This window comes from Biomphalaria glabrata, chromosome 4 (genome assembly GCF_947242115.1).
Source record: "Biomphalaria glabrata chromosome 4, xgBioGlab47.1, whole genome shotgun sequence".
Lineage (NCBI taxonomy): Eukaryota > Metazoa > Mollusca > Gastropoda > Planorbidae > Biomphalaria > Biomphalaria glabrata.
The window spans coordinates 29344987-29370533 of NC_074714.1; the positions used below are offsets into that span (position 1 = coordinate 29344987).

Below are 25547 nucleotides of genomic sequence, written 5' to 3' on the forward strand. Positions count from 1 at the left end.
TTTCTCCTTGATACACTCATACTTTGTGTAGCTAGTTTCTCCTTGATACACTCATACTTAGTGTAGCTAGTTTCTCCTTGATACACTCATACTTTGTGTAGCTAGTTTCTCCTTGATACACTCATACTTTGTGTAGCTAGTTCCTCCTTGATACACTCATACTTTGTGTAGCTAGTTTCTCCTTGATACACTCATACTTTGTGTAGCTAGTTTCTCCTTGATACACTCATACTTTGTGTAGCTAGTTTCTCCTTGATACACTCATACTTTGTGTAGCTAGTTTCTCCTTGATACACTCATACTTTGTGTAGCTAGTTTAGTGTAGCTAGTTTCTCCTTGATACACTCATACTTTGTGTAGCTAGTTTAGTGTAGCTAGTTTCTCCTTGATACACTCATACTTTGTGTAGCTAGTTTAGTGTAGCTAGTTTCTCCTTGATACACTCATACTTTGTGTAGCTAGTTTAGTGTAGCTAGTTTCTCCTTGATACACTCATACTTTGTGTAGCTAGTTTCTCCTTGATACACTCATACTTTGTGTAGCTAGTTTAGTGTAGCTAGTTTCTCCTTGATACACTCATACTTAGTGTAGCTAGTTTCTCCTTGATACACTCATACTTAGTGTAGCTAGTTTCTCCTTGATACACTCATACTTTGTGTAGCTAGTTTCTCCTTGATACACTCATACTTTGTGTAGCTAGTTCCTCCTTGATACACTCATACTTTGTGTAGCTAGTTTCTCCTTGATACACTCATACTTTATGTAGCTAGTTTCTCCTTGATACACTCATACTTTGTGTAGCTAGTTTCTCCTTGATACACTCATACTTTGTGTAGCTAGTTTCTCCTTGATACACTTATACCTGGTGTAGCTAGTTTCTCCTTGATACACTCATACTTTGTGTAGCTAGTTTCTCCTTGATACACTCATACTTTGTGTAGCTAGTTTCTCCTTGATACACTCATACTTTGTGTAGCTAGTTTCTCCTTGATACACTCATACTTTGTGTATTTAGTTTCTCCTTAATACACCCATACCTGGTGTAGCTAGTTTCTCCTTGATACACCCATACCTGGTGTAGCTAGTTTCTCCTTGATACACTCATACTTTGTGTAGCTAGTTTCTCCTTGATACACTTATACTTTGTGTAGCTAGTTTCTCCTTGATACACCCATACCTGGTGTAGCTAGTTTCTCCTTGATACACTCATACTTTGTGTAGCTAGTTTCTCCTTGATACACTCATACTTTGTGTAGCTAGTTTCTCCTTGATACACTCATACTTTGTGTAGCTAGTTTCTCCTTGATACACCCATACCTGGTGTAGCTAGTTTCTCCTTGATACACCCATACCTGGTGTAGCTAGTTTCTCCTTGATACACTCATACTTTGTGTAGCTAGTTTCTCCTTGATACACCCATACCTGGTGTAGCTAGTTTCTCCTTGATACACTTATACCTGGTGTAGCTAGTTTCTCCTTGATACACTCATACTTTGTGTAGCTAGTTTCTCCTTGATACACCCATACCTGGTGTAGCTAGTTTCTCCTTGATACACTTATGCTTTGTGTAGCTAGTTTATTCTTGATACACCCATACGTAGTGTAGCTAGTTTCTCCTTGATACACCTATATGTAGTGTAGCTAGTTTCTCCTTGATATACATATACGTAGTGTAGCTCGTTTCTCCTTGATATACATATACGTAGTGTAGCTAGTTTCTCCTTGATATACATATACGTAGTGTAGCTAGTTTCTCCTTGATATACATATACGTAGTGTAGCTCGTTCCTCCTTGATATACATATACGTAGTGTAGCTAGTTTCTCCTTTATACACTCATACTTTGTGTAGCTAGTTTCTCCTTGATACACTCATACTTTGTGTAGCTAGTTTCTCCTTGATACACTCATACTTTGTGTAGCTAGTTTAGTGTAGCTAGTTTCTTCTTGATACAGTCATACTTTGTGTAGCTAGTTTCTCCTTGATACACTCATACTTTGTGTAGCTAGTTTCTCCTTGATACACTCATACTTTGTGTAGCTAGTTTCTCCTTAATACACCCATACCTGGTGTAGCTAGTTTCTCCTTGATACACCCATACCTGGTGTAGCTAGTTTCTCCTTGATACACTCATACTTTGTGTAGCTAGTTTCTCCTTGATACACTTATACTTTGTGTAGCTAGTTTCTCCTTGATACACCCATACCTGGTGTAGCTAGTTTCTCCTTGATACACTCATACTTTGTGTAGCTAGTTTCTCCTTGATACACTCATACTTTGTGTAGCTAGTTTCTCCTTGATACACTCATACTTTGTGTAGCTAGTTTAGTGTAGCTAGTTTCTCCTTGATACACTCATACTTTGTGTAGCTAGTTTAGTGTAGCTAGTTTCTCCTTGATACACTCATATTTTGTGTAGCTAGTTTCTCCTTGATACACTCATACTTTGTGTAGCTAGTTTCTTCTTGATACACTCATACTTTGTGTAGCTAGTTTCTCCTTGATACACTCATACTTTGTGTAGCTAGTTTCTCCTTGATACACCCATACTTTGTGTAGCTAGTTTAGTGTAGCTAGTTTCTTCTTGATACACTCATACTTTGTGTAGCTAGTTTAGTGTAGCTAGTTTCTTCTTGATACACTCATACTTTGTGTAGCTAGTTTCTCCTTGATACACTCATACTTTCTGTAGCTAGTTTAGTGTAGCTAGTCTCTCCTTGATACACTCATACTTTGTGTAGCTAGTTTAGTGTAGCTAGTTTCTTCTTGATACACTCATACTTTGTGTAGCTAGTTTAGTGTAGCTAGTTTCTCCTTGATACACTCATACTTTGTGTAGCTAGTTTAGTGTAGCTAGTTTCTTCTTGATACACTCATACTTTGTGTAGCTAGTTTAGTGTAGCTAGTTTCTCCTTGATACACTCATACTTTGTGTAGCTAGTTTAGTGTAGCTAGTTTCTTCTTGATACACTCATACTTTGTGTAGCTAGTTTAGTGTAGCTAGTTTCTTCTTGATACACTCATACTTTGTGTAGCTAGTTTCTCCTTGATACACTCATACTTTGTGTAGCTAGTTTCTCCTTGATACAATCATACGTAGATTAAACAATTGTTGTGATTCTAAGCCTAAACATTTGTTGTGATTCTAGGCCTAAACATTGGTTGCTATTCTAGGCCTAAACATTTGTTGTGATTCTAGGCCTAAACATTGGTTGTGATTCTAAGCCTAAACATTTGTTGTGATTCTAGGCCTAAATATTGGTTGTGATTCTAAGCCTAAACATTTATTGTGATTCTAGGCCTAAACATTGGTTGTGATTCTAGACCTAAACATTGGTTATGATTCTAAGCCTAAACATTTGTTATGATTCTAAGCCTAAACTCTTGTTATGATTCTAGGCCTAAACATTGGTTGTGATTCTAGGCCTAAACATTTATTGTGATTCTAGGCCTAAACATTGGTTGTGATTCTAGATCTAAACATTGGTTGTGATTCTAGGCCTAAACATTTGTTATGATTCTAAGCCTAAACATTTGTTATGATTCTAGGCCTAAACATTTGTTGTGGTTCTAGGCCTAAACATTGGTTGTGATTCTAAGCCTAAACATTTGGTGTGCTTCTAGGCCTAAACATTGGTTGCGATTCTAGGCCTAAACATTTGTTGTGATTCTAGGCCTAAACATTGGTTGTGATTCTAAGCCTAAACATTTGTTGTGATTCTAGGCCTAAATATTGGTTGTGATTCTAAGCCTAAACATTTATTGTGATTCTAGGCCTAAACATTGGTTTTGATTCTAGGCCTAAACATTTATTGTGATTCTATGCCTAAACATTTGTTTTTATTCTAGGCCTAATCCCTTAGTGTGATACTCTCCTAATCATTTGGTGTGATTCTAGGCCTAATCCCTTGGTGTGATACTCTCCTAATCATTTGGTGTGATTCTAGGCCTAATCCCTTGGTGTGATTCTAGGTCTAATCATTTGTTGTGATTCTAGGTCTAATTATTTGGTGTGATACTAAATCTTTCCAACGATTAACATCTCTACCCAACGCCTAACGGTGGTGGAAGCGACCAATGCTCCTAGAGAACATTAAACAATCTCTTTGTTCGAATACAATTTATTTCAAAAGACAAACAGGGGACTTAATTAAATCTTACAGCTGCAACATCGTTAAATAGAAACAGTTATGTCCCCTTTCAAAAAAAAACTCCTTAACCAGGATGTAAACAAAAGAGTTAGTGAACTTAGCTGCTAGAGAAAGGAAAACTTAACACACAACACGTTGGCCAGTTCGATTGTTATTTCCTATTTAACATAAACCAATAGAGATGAACTAGTTTTTATCACTAGAATCGCTATTGGAGGTTTGCTGAAAACTAGAGATAATAAAGTTTCGAGTGTAGTCCAGGTACAGTATCAAGGACGTGTGGAGAAGCGAACATTTGTGTGCACTGGAGGAAGCATTAGACTTTTACTCTATGACAGTGGCCCCACAACTCAAAACTTAGTACAAAACTAATGGGCTTGCGGTAATAAACCAAAAAGTTGATACGAAAATCAAATGGATTCAAATGAAAACTTCTCAGGAATGTTAAGTTTAGTTTGATGTTGTCAATAAATTAGAATTAGAATCTAAACTATGTGTAGATCTTGTCTATCAGTTACACTCTAAACTATGTGTAGATCATGTCTATCAGTTACACAAATTTACAGTTTATATTGTTTAGCTACACTAGTAACAGTGAGCTCCTCATATATATTTAGAGTCGTTTAGACTTAGCTGAAAAGAATACCATTTTACATATATAGTTCGTCCATCGTGGTTCGATGATGACCTCTTTGTCATCCAGGAGGCTGAGGGCTTTGCACTGGGGTTTTATGCCTCCTCATGAGGCTGGTGAGACCTTTGTGAGCCCAGAATGTTCGGTTGCACACTGGGAAGGTTATTCCAGCTGTAGATAGTGTCATTGCCCATTACATAAACTAGATCTAGAGATTTTTTGCAAGTTATTACAAATATGAGTTCCGTTTAACATCTTCAGGCTTATAAAATATATCTGACACACAGATTTCTACTCTAGACTTTTAGTAGTCCGAAGAGAAAACACCAAGGAGTTTTGAACGTTTTTTTTTTAAATTTAGTTGGCAACATTGAAGGTCAATTTAGCGTCCTTGGCATTTCTCAGTTGAACTTAAAAATCTCAAAATATGAAAAAAGTTTTTTTATTTATCTCTGTGGCATTTTACGAGAGACGATCTTTGCGGATTCTCATGGAACTAAAGAGGCCAATCCTTGATACACAGCTGCCGTCACAGGTTGTGCATTTGGGATTGGTAGGGGTTGTTGAACTTTCACCCTTCTTTCTACTTCTGGTGTGTATGTCTTCGGCAATTCAGGACCCTTCCTTTAGGATTGCTCTCCTTGTGGATCTATCCAGTGACTCTCTTTCCCCAAACTGTTAGTGTCGATTTTGAAGAGCACCTTGTCACATTTGCTTACATCAGTATACTTTAAAAGTGGACGACCAGTAGCTCACCTGCCCTTATTTATTTACTGCATACTAAAAAAAAAGAGGCTTTCTTATTACTATAGCTTTAAAAAAAACTCTTATAAAAACAAGTGTAATAAGTGTCTTGTATCACATGTAACATGTGACTTGTAACATATGTCGTGTAACATGTGTCATGTGTCTTGTAGCACACGACTTGTTACAAGTGTCTTGTAGAACATGACTTGTAACGAACACGTGTATAATTATAATGTCTTTTAACATGTGTCATGCAGCATGTGCCTTGTAGCTAGCGATGCACCGGATTGTAGCTCCGGCACCGGCTGAATATTAGGCCATTTTTTACTATCCGGCCATATTCGGCTCGCCCGAATATCACTGCTGGATAGTTGTAAATAGTAAATATCTATATAATTAAGACTTGTTATTAATATTTTAGCCGATCTTTATATTATGTCGTTCCCCTGTTAGCCAATTGGGCGGGGGGGGGGGGGTGGCCGAATACATCTACTGCCCTTTCAACCTAAACCCTAACCTTTTAATTAGAATTCATAGTTTGTAAACAAAATGAGTTGAATTACAATATAATTTTTATATTATGTCGCTACACTTAGCCGATTCCTTGAGGTGGGGGGGGGGGCGATAGCTTCTGCTTCCCACCCCACTCTAGCCCTCTGAGTGTGTGGGGGGGCGGTCCTTTTTATATGTAGAAATCATAGTTTTTTGAACAAAATTAGTTGAATATTTATATAATTTAAGCTACATATTGATGTTTTAACCTATTTGTATATAATGTCGCTCACACACTCTGATCTCAAATTTTATGATTAGTAAATATAAAATGAAAAAGGGTTGTACCAGGTGGGAGGGAGGATACATGCAATCGCCTTTCTCGCTTCGGACAAACCAATACTTTTTTCTTTTTGTATTTTAGTAAAGAAATTACAAAATTAAAAAAAATGTTACTAATATAATTTATATATGTTAAAAATTAAATTCTTTTATCGAGTCGCCCCACCCCTATTCTTCAATGCCAAATGCAACCATGAACAGAAGTTATAAAAAGGAGCGAGGATTAACGTTTTCACTCTACCGCAATTACCCCTTTCCAGACGATAAGATGACGTTTTAAAACAGAAAAGTCAAATATGGCGATAGATTTTATGTAATTGCATACGAATTTATCTTAGTTATTTTACGAAAGATTTGTTTTTTGGTAAATTTTGAATTCATTTAAAGTTTTCATTATAAGAGTAACAATTGAGATGAGTTATGCAAAAAAAATTAGAGTAAAATCTAATAGGTTCACTTAATTTCTCCTTCCATTTCCGAAATGTTTTTTTTTAGAACTTTGAATTATAGTTCTGTACTCAAACAAAGTTACAAACATGCCTATTGAACAAAATGTATCACTTACAAATGTGCTTTTTTAAAAATATTATTTGAAAGTTTTAATCTAAATCTGTGAAGTTGTGACAAGGTGGATTAGGATTTGGCCGTTTTGGGTGTCTAGGGGGTTTTATGATTTGAGAACCCACTCTTGCACATATAATCTACAGGCACAGCGTTATAATGCAGGCAACAAATACTATATGTAAAATTATGTACAGTTTATTATACAAGAGAAATAATTACAAGGTAAAATGCTGTACAGTTGCTAGGATCGGATCTAGCATATTTACATGAATAAGTCTATCATCATTAGATTTGAGAACCAAGTGGTCTGGGTGTCATTGGGCTGGTTGCTTAGCTTTAGGTCCGGTGCTGCACTGATGAGACGGGTGTGTGTCTGGTACTGATGCTGTCTGCTGGTGGGCTGGCGAGGTGGATCCAGGCTCCGGGTGCAGTCCAACGATGTATAACTGCAGAGCTAAGCTGCGGCTATCATTCAGCCAAGCCAGTGACGAGTCTGTGGCTAGCGTTGTTGCTTGGACACTTATGAGGATAAGTAAGACTGGTATCTGCAGATATGGTACCAACAAATCTGGTATCAGCGTTAGGTTGATAAGACTTCAGGCGGATGTTGCCTAAAAATAAAAGCTGCAACGACATGATGTACAAATCGGTTTAGCCATTGTTATGAAAATTATATTCTGTATCGGTTGTCGTTCTTATGTTTACATGTACTTGTAACTCGTCCGTAAGAATGTGTTCACGAAATGTGTGTTGTGTAGTCATTCAGTGTATTATACCCATACTATACAGACATGGTTTTTGGACTCTCTTATCTTTATGTTCATAACAATTTAATACACTGAATCCAAAACTGTGAAGTTGTTAGAATTTCGAAATGGATAGGATATTTCGCCCAGAGAATTTTGACATCGAGCCCATAGCACCTCAAGCAGCAGAGCATTGGCAGCACTGGTATGAAACGTTTAAAAATTTTATATCAGTAGTATCAGTAGACAATCTTGATACTAAGAAACTACTGATAAACTATATCTCTCCTGCTGTATATCAAATGATACTTGATAAAGAGACATTTGATGAAGCAATCCAGACTCTAAATGGCATCTACATTCAACCAAAGAATGAGGTGTTTGCTAGGCACAGGTTAGCTACTTGCAAACAAGAGCAATGTGAAACGATAGACGCCTACATGCAGAAATTAAGAATTCTATCCAAAGATTGCAACTTCAGAGCGGTGACTGCTGAACAACACCGAGAAGAGGCTATTAGAGATTCGTTTATCAATGGACTAGTGTCCAACAGCATTCGAAAACGTTTACTTGAAAAGACTGTTTTGAGTTTAAAGGACGCCTTCGAGGAGTCTCGCTTACTAGAACATGCTTATCAGCACTCATTACAGTATGAATCATCACAGCGGAAACTAATTGCGCGGCAACTACTCTCACCAATTCTTCGGCCACACCCTTGCCAAATGTAATGATTCCTCAAAGTGCAAGCAATTCACACACACATGAAGTAAATGCATTAGCTAGGAAGTGTTATTTTTGCGGCAGGGTTAAGCATCCCCGCTCTCAATGCCCTGCAAGGGAAGTGACATGCAATCAGTGCTTCAAAAAGGGTCACTTTCAAAGAGTTTGCAAATTTAGATCTTCAACAGTTTCGGCTATCGCTACTTTGCAGCCTTTGAATTTAAACAAATCTACAATACAGACTCGTCACTGGCTTAACTGATTGGTAGACGCGGCTTAGCTCTGCAACCATACAAGTTGGACTGCACACGGAGCCTGGATCCACTACACCAGCCCACCAGCAGACAGCGTCAGTACCAGCCACACCCGTCTCATCAGTGCAGCACAGGACCAAAAGCTAAGCAACCAGCCCAATGACACTCAGACCACTTCGTTCTAATATTTGATGATGATAGTCTCCTACATGTAAATACGCTGGATCCCATTCTAGCAACTGTACAACATTTCACCCTTCATTATCTTATTTTGTATAATAAACTGTACATAATTTTACATCTAAATATAGTATTTGTTGCCTGCATTATAACGCTGTGCTTGTAGTTTATATGTGCAAGTGAGGATTCTCAAACCATAAAATCCCCTAAACACCCAAAACGGCCAAATTTTAATCCGACTTGTCACACCAAGAATAGGTTCTTCCTGGAGTTACTGGAAAAATTGTAGAATTCCTATTGCCAGCCAAGCACTATTTCCGTTATTCTAACAAAAAAAATACATATTCTTAGATATCTACATGCATTATCCTGCTATTAAAAAGTTGTATTTCAAAAACCTACTGAGCTATTCTTACTGACTTAGACCCTTTCCACAAAAAATCTGTCACTAGCAATGTCTGAAGCCTTTCACACCTGCTCTGAGGACCTCCATGAAAGTGTGGCGTGAAGTTGTACTAGGATGTCCCTGTTTGCGCTTTCCTCGTAATGACCTCCATGTCAATGCAACTCTTTGTATGCGTAATTCATTTTGTCGTAGAAAGTCTCCCGCAAACCTCATTTCTACGCTCTATCACAACCTTACTAAGGGGTCGACTTAGTTCGGCATAGGATTTCCTAGACTGAGATCCGATCTCTATAACTGACTCCTAAAATCCACCTTGGCTATCTTTGTTGAGCCACATTTAGTCTTTTTCAATTTTGGCAGACTATTCACTGCTCTTTATTAGTGGATCCCAGCCACTGGCAGAAATTTGTAACCTCTCTTGGCTACGCTCTTGGAAATAGGTGACTGTAGTTTGCTTTAGATTTTATATCGAAAAGGAAAGTTTTATCGTCAAAATCATCTAATGAGGGTTTGTAAAATGTTTTACATGTTTCGGATGTTCCTTCAGAGTTGAAGATAGTTTACTTCCTAGTCCAAACCTCCCGCAGGACGACGGGGAATGGGAGCGGGCAGGGTTTGAACCCTCGACAGTCGATAAATCCGAACGACAGTCCAGCGCGCAAACCGCACGACCAGGCAGCCATCCTATTTTTTTAACCAATTCAAAACCCTTTTAGCTACGCTCATAGAATTTGGTGACTGTATTTGCTTAGGATAATATTGAAGAGGGGGTTTTAAACCTCAAAACTCTCTTGAGGAGAATTTTAAACTCAAAACCATCTGGAAGGTTTTTAAACTTTAAAAAAGCTATCTGGAGGAAGAAGAATTTTAGTGTGTAATTTACTTTATTTTTATATTGAAGAGGTATTTTTAGCATCAATCTCCACTGAAGGGGGGTTTAAACTCAAAAAACCCATTGGCGTTTTCTATTTTGAATGACACCCCAAAATGACATTTTTTTTGTCTATATATTTCGGAATGAATTTTTTTGTTTTTGTTTTTTTTTTGTATTTTCAAAAGATTTTTATAATTTTCTAAGATTTCCAGGACTTTTTCGTATATTTTGCAATTTCAGAAAATTTCAAGGAGCTCCTGGTAAATCAGGAGAATGCAGGAAGTCTGTTATAAGTTATAAAATGATTTAATTTAATAATTTACACCTAGAATTAGCGCGGGTCCTTTGAAAATTATAAAGTGTAGCAGATGTATAGGGGCCTACATTTGCTAATCCAGGATTCTTTCTCGGGACCGGGGGGGGGGGGCGAAGTAAATTATTTTAAAATCTAACATTCATTTGTTAAAGAGGAAACAATTCGCTCTATAAGTTTTATAATTGGTGAATGGTCTTTTAAAAATAAATATTTTGTATATTTTTCTTTTTACAAGCTATATATCAACTCTGTCTGTCTGGTCAAAAGTTTGTACACGTTATTTTTCCAGACCCAATCTCGGATCAAGATGAAATTTTGCACAATTAATTCTTTACACGCCAACACAAGAATAATAGTTAAAAAATTATAATTAGTTAATTAACTATTGGTAATTAATTTTTTTGGTATCTCGAACAAGGGAAAGAAAGTTTACTTGACTGATAAGGTAGTATAAGTTAAATTAGTCCCTTTTATTGTTTGTTGAAATTTAAAAAAAATAACTGTAAATAACTACAAAGCCTATTTTAATACGCATCTCCCTAGCACAGTGGTCACCGTATTGGCTTGAGAAGCCTTCGATTTCCGTATTCCTCAAGTTGCATAAATACATTTTAAAAGCGATCACCGACATACCGATTTCGTTCTTCCCTCTACCCCTTTCCAACTGGTCCAGACAAGTGATAGGATCATAGAGTAGTGAGACAAGTGATAGGATCATAGAGTAGTGAGACAAGTGATAGGATCATAGAGTAGTGAGACAAGTGATAGGATCATAGAGTAGTGAGACAAGTGATAGGATCATAGAGTAGTGAGACAAGTGATAGGATCATAGAGTAGTGAGACAAGTGATAGGATCATAGAGTAGTGAGACAAGTGATAGGATCATAGAGTAGTGAGACAAGTGATAGGATCATAGAGTAGTGAGACAAGTGATAGGATCATAGAGTAGTGAGACAAGTGATAGGATCATAGAGTAGTGAGACAAGTGATAGGATCATAGAGTAGTGAGACAAGTGATAGGATCATAGAGTAGTGAGACAAGTGATAGGATCATAGAGTAGTGAGACAAGTGATAGGATCATAGAGTAGTGAGACAAGTGATAGGATCATAGAGTAGTGAGACAAGTGATAGGATCATAGAGTAGTGAGACAAGTGATAGGATCATAGAGTAGTGAGACAAGTGATAGGATCATAGAGTAGTGAGACAAGTGATAGGATCATAGAGTAGTGAGACAAGTGATAGGATCATAGAGTAGTGAGACAAGTGATAGGATCATAGAGTAGTGAGACAAGTGATAGGATCATAGAGTAGTGAGACAAGTGATAGGATCATAGAGTAGTGAGACAAGTGATAGGATCATAGAGTAGTGAGACAAGTGATAGGATCATAGAGTAGTGAGACAAGTGATAGGATCATAGAGTAGTGAGACAAGTGATAGGATCATAGAGTAGTGAGACAAGTGATAGGATCATAGAGTAGTGAGACAAGTGATAGGATCATAGAGTAGTGAGAGAAGTGATAGGATCATAGAGTAGTGAGACAAGTGATAGGATCATAGAGTAGTGAGACAAGTGATAGGATCATAGAGTAGTGAGACAAGTGATAGGATCATAGAGTAGTGAGACAAGTGATAGGATCATAGAGTAGTGAGACAAGTGATAGGATCATAGAGTAGTGAGACAAGTGACAGGATCATAGAGTAGTGAGACAAGTGATAGGATCATAGAGTAGTGAGACAAGTGATAGGATCATAGAGTAGTTAGACAAGTGATAGGATCATAGAGTAGTGAGAAAGCTAAAAGCATGAAAAATAAACAAAAATAATTGGTAAAAATATTTCTAATAGCACATATTTATTACTGTTAGTCTAGATTACTCTAGATCTATTACAAATTTAATTACATGACTGATCCAAACTAATTAATACACTTATTATAATCATTGTGTTTTTTAAATATATTTTTATTTTTTATTTTGCACTGCTACATTGGTTGGGACACAGTGAAATGTTTGAAAGTCATTAATCTTCCATGGGACACTCAGTGAAATGTTTGAAAGTCATCAATCTTCCATGGGACACTCAGTGAAATGTTTGAAAGTCATCAATCTTCCATGTGACACTCAGTGAAATGTTTGAAAGTCATCAATCTTCTATGGGACACTCAGTGAAATGTTTGAAAGGCATCAATCTTCTATGGGACACTCAGTGAAATTTTTGAAAGTCATCAATCTTCTATGGGACACTCAGTGAAATGTTTGAAAGTCATCAATCTTCTATGGGACACTCAGTGAAATGTTTGAAAGTCACCAATCTTCTATGGGACACTCAGTGAAATGTTTGAAAGTCATCAGTCTTCTATGGGACACTCAGTGAAATGTTTGAAAGTCATCAATCTTCTATGGGACACTCAGTGAAATGTTTGAAAGTCATCAATCTTCTATGGGACACTCAGTGAAATGTTTGAAAGTCATCAATCTTCCATGGGACACTCAGTGAAATGTTTGAAAGTCATCAATCTTCCATGTGACACTCAGTGAAATGTTTGAAAGTCATCAATCTTCTATGGGACACTCAGTGAAATGTTTGAAAGGCATCAATCTTCCATCGGACACTCAGTGAAATGTTTGAAAGTCATCAATCTTCCATGTGACACTGAGTGAAATGTTTGAAAGTCATCAATCTTTTATGGGACACTCAGTGAAATGTTTGAAAGTCATCAATCTTCTATGGGACACTCAGTGAAATGTTTGAAAGTCATCAATCTTTTATGGGACACTCAGTGAAATGTTTGAAAGTCATCAATCTTCTATGGGACACTCAGTGAAATGTTTGAAAGTCATCAATCTTCTATGGGACACTCAGTGAAATGTTTGAAAGTCATCAATCTTCTATGGGACACTCAGTGAAATGTTTGAAAGTCATCAATCTTCTATGGGACACTCAGTGAAATGTTTGAAAGTCATCAATCTTCCATGGGACACTCAGTGAAATGTTTGAAAGTCATCAATCTTCCATGTGACACTCAGTGAAATGTTTGAAAGTCATCAATCTTCTATGGGACACTCAGTGAAATGTTTGAAAGTCATCAATCTTCTATGGGACACTCAGTGAAATGTTTGAAAGTCATCAATCTTCTCTATTTGTTGGCTCAACCAAATGTTCAAAGCCCTACTCACATTCAATTGGATCCATTTTGTCCTTGTCCTAGTTCAGTGTGACGCCCTAAGCACTTGTGTAGTTACAAGTCTTGCTAGATCTATACACTGAACAAAACTGGTCAGACTGTGTCAGGAGGGGAAGGGTTGTAGAGCCGACACCTAGCACTTAGAAAGTAGGAAGAGCTATAATTAGAACACAAGTCATCGAGGATCTTGGTCAATTATTCAGGTGGAAAAAAAATTTGGTTTGGAGAGTAACCGTTAAGACAAAGACATTAACGCTTCATTGAGTTTCTTTCCAGATGCATTCTTCCATTATTGATAAGGGCAGTAATCATGTTCATAAGTGAACAAATCTTGTGTTGCGTCAACACTAGGGAATGTTCAGCAATCAAATAAAAAACAAACCCATCGACTGAGAAATTCTTTAAAGTAGATTTGGTTCTGTTGAATAATGGAAACTTTCCATTTGAAAATGTTAGAACACAAAGAAATACATGACTACACATACACATACAGGAGAACACAAAGAAATACATGACTACACATACACATACAGGAGAACTCAAAGAAATACATGACCACACATACACATACAGGAGAACCCAAAGAAATACATGACTACACATACACATACAGGAGAACACAAAGAAATACATGACCACACATACACATACAGGAGAACCCAAAGAAATACATGACCACACATACACATACAGGAGAACCCAAAGAAATACATGACCACACATATACATACAGGAGAACCCAAAGAAATACATGACCACACATATACATACAGGAGAACCCAAAGAAATACATGACCACACATACACATACAGGAGAACCCAAAGAAATACATGACCACACATATACATACAGGAGAACCCAAAGAAATACATGACCACACATACACATACAGGAGAACCCAAAGAAATACATGACCACACATATACATACAGGAGAACACAAAGAAATACATGATCACACTTATACATACAGGAGAACACAAAGAAATACATGACCACACTTATACATACAGGAGAACACAAAGAAATACATGACCACACTTATACATACAGGAGAACACTAAGAAATACATGACCACTCATACACATACAGGATTTGTTCTACTTTTACATGACCCTCAATATATACATGACCACCAACATATAAATGACAACCAAATGACCACCAACATATACATGACCACCAACATATACATGTCCACCAAATGACCACCAACATATACATGACCACCAACATATACATGACCACCAAATGACCACCAACATATACATGAATACCAACAGGTTCAATAGTAACACAACCCCAAACCCCTTCAAACAGCAATAAGAACAGTAAGTTACTGACGAGGCATATCAGCCTTAGTCAATTATTAATGGTAGCCGTAGAACATGATCCACCAGTGCGAGGCTAAACAACTTATTATTATGGCCTTTCCGAAATTAACCATTGCGTCCAGTCAAGTTCATCTCCTTGTCTCCTGTGGTCTGGTAATTAGAAACAGGGAATGTTGTAACGTCAGCTGAAATCAATAGCGATCAGACGAGAATAAAATAATGTATTCCCTTGATAAGCATTCGCATCGTATTTCGTCAAGTCTTGGATAAAACTAATGAATAGAATTCAATTATTCCACGTGTTACAGAGAAGTAATGTTCCTGCCTACTTTCATTGTGGACGCAGAGAAATCAACAAAATTAGACTACACACCATTAGTGTATTTTATTTATATTATATTCAGTAGCTGCCCTATGTATCTCTATCTATCTATCTATCTATCTATCTATCTATCTATCTATCTATCTATCTATCTATCTATCTATCTATCTATCTATCTATCTATCTATCTATCCTCTAATGTTAAATCATCTAATTTTTAATGTTTAATCCTCTAATTTTTTATGTTTAATCATCTAATTTTTAATGTTTAATCCTCTAATTTTTTATGTTTAATCCTCTAATTTTTAATGTTTAATCCTCTAATTTTTAATGTTTAATCATCTACTGTTTAATGTTTAATCCTCTAATTGTTTATGTTTAATCCTCTAATTTTTAATGTTTAATCATCTACTGTTTAATGTTTAATCATCTGTTTAATCATCTACTGTTTAATGTTTAATCATCTAATATTTAATCATCTACTGTTTAATGTTTAATCATCTAATGTTTAATCATATACTGTTTAATGTTTAATCATCTAACGTTTAATGTTTAATCATCTAATGTTTAATCGTTTAATGTTTAATAATCTACTGTTTAATGTTTAATCATCTAATGTTTACTGTTTAATCATATAATGTTTGATCATCTAATGTTTAATCATCTAATGTTTAATCATCTAATGTTTAATCATCTAATGTTTACTGTTTAATCATATAATGTTTGATCATCTAATGTTTAATCATCTAATGTCTAATCATCTAATGTCTAATCATTTAATGTTTAATGTTTAATCATCTAATGTTTAATGCTTAATCGTCTAATCTTTTGGTCTCAAATGTGTATCCCGCGGCCTTTGTTAGTGATCTCCAGCTGTCTCGTTCTCAGGCCGCATGCAATCAGGTGCTCTCTCCTATGTCAGCTAAGGCACGTTGGCCTGCCCAGCGTAACTGTCGGACCATAAGAAGTCCATCTAAACTGTCCATACCGGCGTTCGCAAGGACATCGCTGTTTGTAGTGCGGTCTTGCCACCGTAGGTCCATGATGGAGCGCAATCACCTTTGGTGAAAGCGCTCAAGTAGACTTAGTTGTTTTCTGTTTTCTAAAAGCGTCCAAAAGCGCCACTGGCCCTGGCCAGACGGTTATCAACTTCCCTTGAAAGTGAGGCGTCATTTGATATTATGCTACCCAGACTTGTAAAGTGGTCTACCACGTTAAGAGGCTGTCTGTTTACGTTGATCAGCTGCCGAAGACAGACGCAGACGGCGAAAAGAAAATCTAAATCGACCACCTGCGGACAATGGTTTTGCTTGCCCTGGATGTAATGCAAATACGAATTTATTTTCTAATACAAAATCTTTATTTTCACTTATTATCCTTATCCCTACCCTTACTGGTCCGCGCGCAATCCATTTCACATAGGGCCCCGCAAATGTTAAGGCCGGCCTTGGTTGTGCGAGTAAGGCAAGTAAGGCATAGATAAGCTGTGTTATGACCATTTCCTATGTTTTGGTATGGGACACTCTGGGACAGTAGACTTTGAAGCTTAAACACATTGCAATAACTCACCAGCAAAATAATAACAAAGTAAAAGCTACCTACGGGTGTACGCAATTAAAAAGTAAACAATTTATAAAGCCTTTAAAACACATTAACTAATCATATATAAAGATATTTAATTTCATTATTTTCTTCTATAGTTTCATAATGGATCAATGTACAATAAGATGGTGCGCAAATGTTTAATTGAATCATTATAACTTGTTCTTGTTTGCGAAGAAATGTCTTTGTGTACTGCTGTGAGCCTAGTGACGTAAGCGGTGTCAAGTTTTTTTTTCCCCATTGACGTCATATAGAAAATTTCATTCATAAAACATTCTAGCCAAAATTAATTTTTCGATAATGAGCCATTTTCAAACCGATATTACGGTCGACTTCGAGTTTTCCCGATGTGGCCAATAAGTTGAGAATTTTTTTCTCACTATTATGCACATACAGTGAACTTTTAAAGAGAATCGTTAGAGCCGTTTTTGAAATAAAATGTATATATATATATATATATATATATATATATATATATATATATATATATATATATATATATATATATATATATATATATATATATATATATATATATATAAATAAATAAATAAATATAAATATATATACATACATACATACATACAAGAATTGCTCGCTTACGAGTATAGGATTACTATACCGAGTTGTTTTAGCATTTAATTTAAAGAATTTATTCCATATGACGTCAAAGGAAAAAAATCCAATACGTCACACGTCCTAGTTAGACTAAAAGATGTCTTCGATACGAGCAGCAACTCGAGGGATCATAGACATTGGTGCACCGAGGTTTTTTTTTTAGCATTTCATTTGATGGGCTAGTTAGACTTAATATATAATATCAGGTGACCGAGCCTGGCTCGGATGAATAATTTGTTAAGGAAGGATATATACCCGAAGTCATTTTGAGAATATTTTTGTACAGGTGGCCAAACCTCGCTCAGTTAAATAATTTCGGAAGGTTATATACACGAAGTCATTTTGGGAATATTCTTGTAATTGCGAAAATGAACGATCGAATAAAGACTACTAATCTGAAGAGTTGTTTTAGTGTTCTGTTAGTTCTAATTGTAGGCCTAATTGAACATGTCGATTAAATTTAAAGTCTTTTAAGTCCTCCTACAGTCTAGAAAAACTACAGCTCAAGTCCGTCTTAAAGTTTTGCAATCCATCTTTTGAGTAAAACTATTGTAGGCTTACTATTATTTGCTTGGAAGAAAGTCTTTGCAATGTAACTTCTCTACGTTATAGGGTAAAACATGAACTTAGTGACAAAGTAAAATGACTCATTTTTTCTTATTAGACTTAAATCATGGCATTATTTTTCTAAAGAAACGTTTCCGTAGGGCACCTCTGTTACGCCGAATAATATGCTCGTTACCCATACGGGATACGTGCCCTTCACAGCCTGACTGTCGGACTATAAGAAGTTCATACCGGCTTTTGCCATCCATCCATCCCAGTGGTGCTATGACACATCCCTCCATTCAGATCTCTCCTGGGCTTTCCGTCAACACGCCCTAACTCCAAGCTTTTTACCGAGGTTTATAGTTAAAAATCAAAAGAGGCTGCAGCGTGAGCAAACTCGTTGACCGCTCGCTATATGTTTAGTATGAGCAAGTAAGGCGTAGAGAAGCTGTGTCAGGACCATTTCCTTTGTTTTGGTACAGGACAGTAGACACCGAAGCATAAACACATGGTAATAATTCACCAGCAAAATAATAATAATAATAAGGCTTGTCTTAGAGTCCGAAAATTAATGAGGATTGCAGCTGTGACCTACATATCTTGCCACATCCAAGGCAAGTATAACCATTGTCCGCGGTGCTCGATTAAGATTTTCTTTTAGCGTCTGCGTCTGTCCACGGCAGCAAATTTTCTTTTGGTCTCAAATGTGTATCCGCGGCCTTTGTATAGAGGGAATTCTTTAAGTCCGAAAGTTACGCTGGACAGAGCAGTATCCTGTATGGGAGACGAATCTCAGACGAACGCATGCCAAAGGCAGTCTTTTTTGGTGAGCTAAAAAGTGGGCGACGTAACACCGAGACGCTTAAAACACCAGCTTATGGCGCAAACTTGACTTAGCTGACATAGAAGAGAGCACCTGGTTGCATGCGGCCTCAGAACGAGACAGATGGAGGTCAGCAGCAAAATAAACAACAAAGTAAAAGGTATCTACACCGCTCTACACAATTAAAGTGTAAACAACTTATTAAGCACTTAAAACACAATAACTAATCATACATCGGCACATTTATTTCATTACTTTTATTTCATAGTTCTATAATAAATCAATCTACAGTAACATGGTGCGCAAATGTTTAATTAGGTCTATTGATTCTTTAAAACTTGTTCTTGTTTGCAAAGAAATATTTTAGTGTACTGCGGTAAGCCTAGTGACGTAAGCAGCGTTTTTCCCGTTTACGTCATGGAAAATTTTCATTCATAAAACATTCTAGCCAAACTTAATTTTTCGATAATGAGGCATTTTCAAACCGATATAACGGTCGATCTCGAGTTTTCCCAATGTGGCCAATGAGTTGAGAATTTTTTTCTCCTTATTATGCACATACCGTGAAATTTTAAAGAAAATCGTTAGAGCCGTTTTCGAAATAAAATTTATATATATATATATATATATAAATATATATACATACATACAAGAATTGCTCGCTTAAGAGTATAGGAATATATCCTATACTCTTAAGCGAGCAATTCTTGTATGTATGTATGTATGTATGTATGTATATATATTTATATTTATATATATATATAAATTTTATTTCGAAAACGGCTCTAACGTTTTTCTTTAAAATTTCACGGTATGTGCATAATAGTGAGAAAAAAATTCTCATCTCATTGGCCACATCGGGAAAACTCGAGATCGACCGTTATATCGGTTTGAAAATGGCTCATTATCGAAAAATTAATTTTGGCTAGAATGTTTTATGAATGAAAATTTTCCATGACGTAAACGGGAAAAACGCTGCTTACGTCACTAAGCTTACAGCAGTATACTAAAATATTTCTTTGCAAACAAGATCGAGTTCTAAAGGATCAATAGACCTAATTAAACATTTGCGCACCATCTTACTGTAGATTGATTTATTATAGAACTATGAAAGAAAAGTAATGAAATTAAATGTGCCGATATATGATTAGTTATTGTGTTTTAAGTGCTTAATAAGTTGTTTACTCTTTAATTGTGTAGAGCGGTGTAGATACCTTTTACTTTGTTGTTTATTTTGCTGGTGACCTCCAGCTGTCTCGTTCTGAGGTTGCATGCAACCATATGCTCTCTTCTATGTCAGCTAAGTCAAGTTTGCGCCATAAGCTGGTCTTTTAAGCGTTTCGGTGTTACGTAGACCACTTTTTAGCTCACCAAAAAAGACTGCCTTTGGCATGCGTTCGTCTGAGATTCGTCTCCCATACAGGATACTGCTCTGTCCAGCGTAACTGTCGGACTTAAAGAATTCGGATACACATTTGAGACCAAAAGAAAATTTGCTGCCGAGGACAAACGCAGACGCTAAAAGAAAATCTTAATCGAGCACCGCGGACAACGGTTATGCTTGCCTTGGAAGTGGCAAGATATGTAGGTCACAGCTGCAATCCTCATTAATTTTCGGACTCTAAGACAAGCCTTATTATTATTATTATTTTGCTGGTGAATTATTACCATGTGCTCATGCTTCGGTGTCTACCTCTCCTGTACCAAAACAAAGGAAAGGGTCATAACACAGCTTCTCTACGCCTTACTTGCTCACACTAAACATGATATCCATCTAGCGGTCAACGAGTTTGCGTACGCTGCAGTCTCTTTTGATTTAACTATAAACCTCGGTAAAAAGCTTGGAGTTAGGGCGTGTTGACGGAAGGCCCAAGAGAGATCTGAATGGAGGGATGTGTAAAAGCAGGCCATATCCCTCCACGGGCTGTAGCACCACTGGGATGGAAGGATGGCAAAAGCCGGTATGAACTTCTTATAGTCAGGCTGGGCAGGGCACGTATCCCGTATGGGTAACGAGCATATTGTTCGGCGCAACTGAGGTGCCCCACGGAAACGTTTCTTTAGAAAACTAATGCGATGATTTAAGTCTAATAAGAAAAAATGCGCCATTTTACTTTGTCACTAAGTGCATGTTTTACCCTATAACGTAGAAAAGTTACACTGCAATGACTTTCTTTCAAGCCATTAATAGTAAGCCTACAATTGTTTTACGCAAAAGATGGATTGTAAAACTATAAGACGGACGTGAGCTGTAGTTTGTCTAGGCTGTAGGAGGACTTAAAAGACTTTAAATTTAATCGACATGTACAATTAGGCCTACAATTAGAACTAACAGAACACTAAAACAACTCTTCAGATTAGTAGTCTTTATCCGATCGTTCATTTTCGTAATTACAAGAATATTCCCAAAATGACTTCGGGTATGACTTCCTTAACAAATTATTCATCCGAGCGAGGCTCGGTCACCTGATATTATTTATAAAAAGATTAAAGACGCTTTTTTTTTTGTTTTGTCTCTCAGTCTGTCTGTCCGTTATGTTAATAGCGAGAAAAAAAAAAGACTAAAAGCTATTGAAAATCTGATTAAAATTTAATTTCCCTTCCGAAACATCGCATTAGTTTTAAGTTTCTATAATAGATTGTTCCGGATGTTTATATATTTATAGTGAGAGAAAATAAGAATTCCAGATTTATCAAAAGCCGTTAATTAAATTTGTGGGATGGTCTGTTATGAAAATTAGATGTACCATAGCCTTATGGAGAGATTTTTAAACCTTACTTTGGTGTTAGGAAGTTGTTTTCCTTAAAAATTGGAACATAATATTAACGATAATTAGAATTTTCTAACGTTTTTGCTAGAAAGTTAAATGTAGTGTAAGAGAGAAGTGCGATTTTACATAAATAGAGTTAAAATATTTTTCTTTAAAAATCCGGAACAACCAATTTTCGTAAATGAGAAAATTATTTGTTTTATTTATTAGAAGAGGGATTTCAAACATTTATTAGCCTTATTAGATTTTTTATATAAAATTTAGATCATTTTGGCGACGATTTGTAAGAAAATTAATGTAGGCCTAATGTAGGTCGATTTCTTTTTCGAAACAAAATCCGGAACATTCTTTACCGATTAAACAACTTTTATTATGTTTCGGCAAGAAAATTAACTGTAAAATAATTCAAAAAAGTGATTTTAAGTTAAAAATTCGGAACAATTGATATTGATAAATAAACTATAGTGACGTAGTATCAAAGAATATAATTGTAATATTAGTCAATTATGCGATTTCAAACAATCCTTTGACATAATTTATTTTTTATAAAACAATATCAGGAACAACTTTATAGTTAATGAAATATAAATCAGTATAGATATTTTTATTTAGCATTTATATGATATTTACATTAAAAATCCGGAACAATATATTAAAGATCATGTGTTTCTTGCAACGTTTAAGCATGGAAATAAAATCTAATATAATTAGAAGAGCAAACAAATATTCAATGGCATTGATTTGTTTTTCACAAAACATCCAGAACAATCTATTATAGATACTTAAAACTATTGCAATATTTCTGAATGAAAAATTAAAGGTTAAATCAGATTTACAATAGCCTTTAGTGTTACTTGTTAATCTAATCGTGACGGACAGACCGACCAACAGACAAAACGCACAAAATAAGCTACTTTTATTCGGATGGGGGCACTAAACAAAAAAGAAATAAAATCTGATTTTTAAAAAAAAGTTTAAGGAATTGGTTCAGTACGATGACGTGTTGCGATGTTACGCTACTACACGAAAGTCGCTGCAAAAACAGTCCATTAAAAAAAATGTGCGTGATATTTACATACAAAGTGCATTCTTAGCCTTTATAAACAAACAGAAATGTTTTCTTTTAATTTTAGCAGCTAGTTGACCAGAAAAAACACCTTTAACTATTATTTATATTTGTTGTAAACATTTCCTGTAGCCTACATTTTATAAATATATTTGACTTAGTGATACTTAAAATACACAAAAATTGTCCATCTTTGTTAGCATATTGTTACATTGCCTCCCTTACATTTACGTAATTGTTTTAGAATTTGTGTATTTTTATGAAAAAATCGCTTGCATAATTAATTTTATAAATTAAACGGTTTGCTTTTAGAAAACCAAAAGTAGCCGTTGCACCTAAACTTTTCAAGCCGCATTTAATGATGAAATAATATTTTTCATATCTCTTTTAGTTTTCGAGATCTGAGTGTGAAAGACGGACAGACGGACATTTTGCACAAACCTAATAGCGGCGTTTTCCCCCTACGGGGGCCGCTAAAAAAGCAAATTACGAACTCAAAATGTTATGAGTGTAGCTAACTGGGTTTTGACTCAGTTTTGAGTTTTAACCCCCCTTCAGCTGGGTTTGAAGGTAAAATACCTCTTTAATATTAAAAACAAAGCAAATTATACGCTCAAAAGTCTATGAGTGTAGTCAAAGGGGTTTTGAGTTTTAACTCCCCTCCAGTGGAGTTTGAGGCTAAAAATTCCTCTTCAATATAAAAAAAGCAAATTACACACTCAAATTATTTGAGCGTATCCAAGCCAATTGGGGGTTTTGAGTTTAAACCCCCCTTCAGCGGGGTTTGAAGGTAAAATATCTCTTTAATATTAAAAACAAAAGCAAATTATACACTCAAATTATTTGAGCGTATCCAAGCCAATTGGAGATTTTGAGTTTAAACCCCTCTCCTACAAATGACTTTTTTAAAACTTTAAAACCCCTTTAGTTGGTTTCAAGTTAAAAATCCCCCTACAGAGCGTTTTGAGGTGGCAAAATCTATCTTCAATATTATTCTAAAGCAAACTACAGTTACCAAATTCTATGACCGTAACTAAATGGGGTTTTGAATTTAAAAAAACAAAACTCAAGAGATTTTTTAGTTCAGATGATTTTCACAATAAAACTTACCTTTTCGATAGAAATTCTAAAGCAAACTACAGTCACCTATTTCCAAGAGCGTAGCCAAGAGAGGTTACACATTTCTACCAGTAGCGGGGCTCCATTAATAAAGTGCAGTGAATAGTCATCTGCCGAAATTGAAAAACAATAAATGTGGCTCAACAAAGACGGCTAAAACAGATTTTAGGAGTCAGTTATAGAGATCGGGTCTAAATCAAGAAAATCCTATGCCAAACTGGGAGTCTACCCATTAGTAAGGTTGTGACAGAGCGTCGCATGAGGTTTGCGGGACATGTTCTCTGACAAAATGAATTACACATAATAAGATTTGCTATGACATCCTAGTGCAACTTGGCGCCACACATTAATGGAATGGTTTGATTATAGCATGTTTTCTAGTCTGAATGACTTCAGCAGGAATGCCATCTCCTCCGGGTGCTTTCCCATGTACTATTCAAACAGATGTTGCCACAAAGAACAACATCCATAATAAAAATATTATAACATTGCAATGCATAATAAAACAGTTAATACTTATTACATACATATTACAAAATACATATCAATAACTATACCAAAATAGTCTTTTGACGCGATTCACACTAGTCTTGAACACTTGCACTGGAATCATGAGTTCGCGGAGCAGGGTGCGGGCGTATCTGTGTAGGTACCTCATTCTTCGGAGTACGAACTTTACGAACCATCGTGTTACCAGGTGGGCTCTGATGCTTCAGGACTACACTTTCGACGTGTGTCACATCAAAGGAGAGGACTCGTAACTCGGTGGTTCGTAAAGTTCGTGCTCCGAAGATAAGCCAAGGTTTTGTGGTCAGTTTGAAGGTGAAACTTCACGCCAGCCATGTACTTGTCCATTTTCTTAATGACGAATACGATAGTCAAACTTTCTCTCTCGATGATTGAATACCTCTGCTCCGAGGCAACAACTTTCGACTCACATACTTGCAGAACACCATTCACACACTGACCCAGTATACCGGAGATTCCTTTGTCCGAAGCATCGGTCTGAAGAAAAAATGGCAATGAAGGATCAGGCAAACAAAGAATGGGGTACCTACACAGATACGCCCGCACCCTGCTCAAAGCCTCCGCGAACTCATGATTCCAGTGCACCCTAAAAGACCGACCCCGACACAATAGATCGGTAAAATGAAACAACTCCGCGTACCCTGGCGAACCTACTGTACAAAACCGCCACCGAGATTAACTATTACAAGTATTAATTTGTTACAAGCCTCCGAACCATCTTAAGCCTTCAACGTAAATATCTTTAAAGGAAACAACAGTTGAACACAATAATATTAATATTATACCACCCAAGGTAAAATTAAGCATGTTATTAGTTATCTTCATCCTATACGACAGAAAATGCAACTAGATTACATAACCCAGATCCAATTGCAAAATTCAAATAGGATAAAATTGTACTTTTACGATAGTATCTCCTCTATTACATGAGCTTCATCATGTCTATTCTACTACCAAAATACTCCCAAATAGTACCACATTACTTCTATGTCTGTTCCAGCGATGACATCCTAGTGCAACTTGGCGCTACACATTAATGGAGATCCTCAGAGCAAGTGGGAAGAGGCTTCAGACATTACCAGTGACAGATTTTTGTGGAAACAGCTTGACGGCAAATGTGCCAAAAGGCGCGGGAGGATCTAAGTCAGTAAGAATAGCACATTAGGTTTTTGAAAAAAAACTTTTTAATTGCAGGAAAATGC

The 25547-nt window shown here is 36.3% G+C and overlaps 2 protein-coding genes across 2 annotated transcripts in view; one reads left to right on the forward strand and one right to left on the reverse strand.

Annotated features, from left to right (window-relative positions):
- The window catches only part of LOC106054183 (hepatocyte growth factor receptor-like), a 191692-nt gene extending 167772 nt beyond the window's left edge, over positions 1-23920 (reverse strand). Inside the window, exon 1 of the mRNA XM_056025509.1 lies at positions 23809-23920. The gene's annotated coding sequence lies outside the window, so the exon portion shown is untranslated. The remainder of the gene's footprint in view (positions 1-23808) is intronic.
- Positions 7804-8403, forward strand: LOC129925946 (uncharacterized). The gene has a single exon (XM_056027546.1). It carries the CDS (start codon positions 7804-7806, stop codon positions 8401-8403), a length of 600 nt encoding a protein of 199 aa, XP_055883521.1.
- Positions 23921-25547: the final 1627 nt, after the last annotated feature.

Bases quoted from the DNA above. Each gene is read 5' to 3' on its own strand.
- LOC129925946 (XM_056027546.1), top strand. From the start codon at position 7,804: ATGGATAGGATATTTCGCCCAGAGAATTTTGACATCGAGCCCATAGCA.